Raw genomic sequence first — 4,799 nt, 5'->3', positions numbered from 1 at the left:
ACCATGCAAAACCAGTAACTGAGATTGGGTTAAGCTACTGTCTTGAGGAAAAACATGAAAATTCAAGACTGGCAAATATGCATCCTTAGGACCTTGCAACACCAAAACCATAAGAAAAATTGGGTAAATTGCTACTTTGCAGTGTTACCATGGAAACAAAGTACCAGTTTAAAAGTGAATTATTTTTCGCTGCATTAAGAATTAAATTGCCATTTAACCAAGAAACAAATTAAAGGACTTAGCTTGAATAGTACTTATCTGTTAGAACATAAGTTGAATATCATATATTGATAAAATTTGATGAATAAAACAACACTGTTGTATGGTTACCAAGAAAGGAAAATGTTCGATTTTGTGAACTTTATATCAATATGAAACCCGGTCCCAAATTTTTTTGCATCCATTTAGAATTGGATACCCAAAAATTAAAAGTCAAGTTAGCTGTTGATAAATATCAATCACAAAAGTTTTGGGAATCTACATTTAAGGGTACGTATCCAAGGAAAGAAAATATTTTTCAGGTTTTTATGCATATATTTTTTGCTTATTTCCATAGCAACGCTCTATTTAAAGAATCTAATCTGAATTTTTTCAAATGAGAAAACTTGGAGCACATCAACATCTTTAAAAATTGATCATTAGTTATGAGGAAATGTGCTGTTTTAGACGGTGGCTATTTATAGCCACAGGCTTTTGCGCGGTCGTGAAAACAAAAGGGCCCCGCGGCATTTTTGCAGAGTCAAAATAATGAAAGTAGACTTATTTCGATGTTTGAAAATAAAATGTACATAGTTAACAAATACTTTCAAGTTATTTCAAAACATTTCGTTGATGGATAAAAAGTCTTAAGTCCTAATTTCCTTTAAATTTCTCCCCCATGAATTTCATTATTACCCAACTAAACTAACTCATTACACCAACCACCCCTAGATTCGTATGCAAACTACAGATGTCAATTCGACAATTTTTTTTTCATTTTTTCTCACAATTTCAAAAAAGTCAGTTTGACCACATTGTGTTTCTTTAAAATTAACAATTAATTGTTAAAAAATATTTGAAGATTTAAATGTATGATTGTTTCACTATCTAACTCCAAATCAAATACTAGTCATTATTACTAGTAATTGCTACTTGAAACAACACACACTGTTTCTTAAATATGCATGCTTTGTAAAATTTTTTTTTTTTAAAAAACTTAAAAGTTTATTTAATTTAACAAAGTCTTTTTTTTTAATTTCTCATATCTGTTAACAATGCTATATTATTTTTTTTTTTGGGAAAGAAAAAAAAATCACACACTTAATCAGTTAATAAAACGGTTGTTGGAGGTAATAGCCATAAAATTTGCTAAGTTTACTACCTTTCTAGTTTTTAAAAATAAACTTTGTCGTTTACCCGGGCAAAAAAACACTGCAAAAAATTTGTCAAAGCTATAATTACAACGGACAATTTACCCAATATTTAATTCCTATTTAGAAACTCTAACGTGCCTCTAAAAATTTACCCTTTAAAGTGTGTACAAAAAAGGTATTCAAAAAAGTGATAAATAATACTAGATTAAGTTTTTATGGATTTTAGTGGGCTGGTGTGTTCCATAGCAGTAAATATGTATTGTGCAATATTAGGGTTATTGCATAATTGTTAAATTTTATGCATGAAAAACCAAAAAACCCCTGCCAAAATGTACGATCCTCCCCCATTCTGGAGAAAGTTCCATGCGCATATATAAACTCCGATGTATTGGGGAAAGGAAAAAAAGCAAAAAAAATTTTGTTATTCCTTTTTTTTTTTTTGAGATATACGAGGGTTGCCGTGTACAAAGCGTTTTTTTCGAAAAATAGTAGGCACTGCAAGATGAAAAGTATTTATTTATCAATTTTAGGATCTGAATTCGTTTGATAAAATATAACAAAAAATTAATTCTTCATTAACTCTTTAATGTACTTACCACATTAAAAAAAAACGTTTTTAAAAATAATAAAGAGTATTGTTTCGAAATAAAAATATTAAATAGATTTTGGTTAACATTATCCTATTTTTTATTCCCTTAACTATTGTGTCGTCTTCTGGAAAATTTAAACATTTGCTTAATAATTTTATCAATTTATCAGTTTATAAGCATCCGAAATGGGGAAAGGGGGTAAATCCAACACACGAAAAACGGCGGCGTTGATGACGATACTACGCACTGGAAAGAGTAGTTTTTTCCTCTTTAGGTACTAAAAAAGGGAGTTTTTAAGCGAAATCGTTTTACAGTAATCAAATCCAAGGGTAGAACAAATGTCTACAGGAATGCAAGGCGCTGTCAATATTGAAGCCAAACGTTTTAAATCATCCGTGTGTCGTAAAGCGACACAACACATTAAATGAAATTTTATAATTTGCAATTGTTTATTTATGCATAAACCTATTTGAAATTTGCTTTGTTTTTTTTATGAAAATTGTAAGAAGATAGTAATTTACAATTTTAGATAACAGCGAGAATTCATTATACTTTACTTTTTAGAACAAAAAATATAAATTTATATATTAAAATGCAGACCTGTACATATATTGTGAAAAATTGAAATAAACATTTATAATTTCCATATCATTTTACAAAATCTTAAAACAATTTTTTTAAACGCCAGTCGCCATTTGACGTAGCGGGTTTGCTTTACTCACGGACCTGAAGAAGTCAATCCTTACGCCGCGGATTCGACTCCACGCGTACATGGATATGGGGCCCCTTTAAATTTCCCATTGAGATCCTGTGTCGCAGTAATTGCTAGTCAGAAAAATACCTTCACTGCTAAAAAATTTTTTTTAAAAGGGTTTAATTGTTAAACAAACAAAACATTTATGCCACCGTCTTTCAGTATCACAGTACTTTGATTAAAAATAGGGTCAGATTTAAACATACAGAGAGTTACTTTGAAGGCTCCTGTGGTATAAAAACCTTGGCAACCATTGCCAACCAAAATGACATATCAGATTTTGTTCTTGGTATATGTTTCAGGGTTCTTTTTTCTCTTATTTGGTCACATTTCATCCTATAATTGCTTTTTATTTTTACGTGTATGACTTTATAAAATTCAATGAATATTTTTTTTTACTTTTGAATACTTTGTTACCATAGTAACGTATGTAATAGTTGATTTACCAAAGGTGTTTATCATGCATTTGAGACATCTGACCTTCAACTTTTGGAAACAGTCATTGCCAATTGTTTGCTTTGCCGCAAATGTTAACTATGGGGCTCTAAACATGTTAAAAAATGCCATTTTTCGAACTTTAAGACATGTTGCCATGGTAACTATAAAACATAGCAACCAATTTTTGCCTGATTTCAGTTTAGGGTATCAAAGACTTTTATCGTATAGAGTTTGGAGAAATTCTGAGACTATGCGTGCCACAGCTCCTATATAAAATTTCAAATCATTACAGAGAATGGCTCTTAACATGTCAGAGATTGAAGGAATATTATTTTGTGCTGTATACCTGACTGCTCTACAGCTGCATCTAAGTCCTTTTCATACTTTCTCAAAGCATCATCTTCATGAGTGATACCCCATGCAACAGCCTTGATGGACTCCAGATTGTAAGCCGACATCAGCTGTTTCTTCAGTGACAATGTCAATCTGGAGAAGAAAATATGATTTTTGGTTATTAATCTTATATTTCCTGCATCTTTATGTACAAATATCTAGTCATTACAGTCGAACCTCATTATCTCAAACTCAATGAGACCAAGAAAAATGTTGGAAATATCCGTGGATTCAAGAATAACACATAAATAGTTATCAAGAATAAAATGTCCCAGTCTTTTATAAATGGTTTGGACTTCAAAATTACTGTGACATATCCATGAAATATGAGATAATGGGTTTGAGATAACAAAGTTTGACTGTAATTTTAAAAGTCTTTTTCGCAAAAATTTAATCACACGTCTTACCGCCTTTGCTTAGAACTGAGAACTGCACCAAAGTTGGAAGCTGATATGCTATATTTCCTTACAATCGACCACATTGGGTTGTTTCGTTGCCAATGCAGCTCTTTTAATGGATTCAGGGATAATGCATGCTGTAACCATACCATAGGGGTATCAGAATGAACATACTCTGGTGATGTTAACAGGTCTTCAATAAGAGGTACAGGTGGACCAGGTTCACATGGCTCTGGTTCAAGAATCCAATTCAATGCTGAAAAATTTCATTACTTGTGTCATTCTCAAAAATATCATCCATAATATCCATATCACATATACCAAGTATTTATATAAGAGTCCATACATTTCATTTTAGTGAACACTGTCATGGGTTTTTGTAATGTATGCATTACATATCAAATTTACAACTCACTTGCATATATTTGTTCAGAATTGTTCCTGAAAATAATTTTGACAAACATGTAAAAATTGGTGCAAATGTACAATTAATATTTATTTTAATTATTAACAAGGTTTCATAATGACAATTTTTTAAATAATAGAAGAATATTGATAATTCGCAAGAATATGAAACAAAATATTTTTTTTAATGCAATTGAATAATTTATTTTTCCTTTCAAAAATGTATGCTCACGTACAAAAATGCTATCATATTTATAATATTGTCTTTCCAATTATTAAAAAGGTTGTTATTAATATTTATTACATAATATGTTCAAAAATTGGGCAATATACATAGCCAACTATATTATACTCCTCATCTTTGTACATTTGTTCACAATTAAAATTAACCATCGTTCAGTAACAAAATAACAGTTTCATAATACTCGTAATATAAAAATCAAATCAAACTTAAATAACAACAATAGTG

The 4,799-nt window shown here is 30.3% G+C and overlaps 1 protein-coding gene across 1 annotated transcript; it reads right to left on the bottom strand.

The window, feature by feature from the left end:
* Nucleotides 1–3,480: 3,480 nt before the first annotated feature.
* Nucleotides 3,481–4,181, bottom strand: LOC134253168 (uncharacterized; the record flags this gene model as incomplete). The annotated part of the gene is made up of 2 exons (XM_062735683.1): nt 3,481–3,620; nt 3,935–4,181. Coding segments are annotated over 2 exons (387 nt in total), but the record flags the coding sequence as incomplete, so codon positions are not given.
* Nucleotides 4,182–4,799: the final 618 nt, after the last annotated feature.

Source organism: Saccostrea cucullata, unplaced genomic scaffold (assembly GCF_032062105.1).
Source record: "Saccostrea cucullata isolate Sc308-1 unplaced genomic scaffold, CSIRO_AGI_Scuc_v1 ctg18810, whole genome shotgun sequence".
In the NCBI taxonomy this organism is placed as follows: Eukaryota; Metazoa; Mollusca; class Bivalvia; order Ostreida; family Ostreidae; genus Saccostrea; species Saccostrea cuccullata.
The sequence above is the reverse complement of the archived record's forward strand: the minus strand, read 5'-3'. Positions and strand labels throughout refer to the sequence as shown.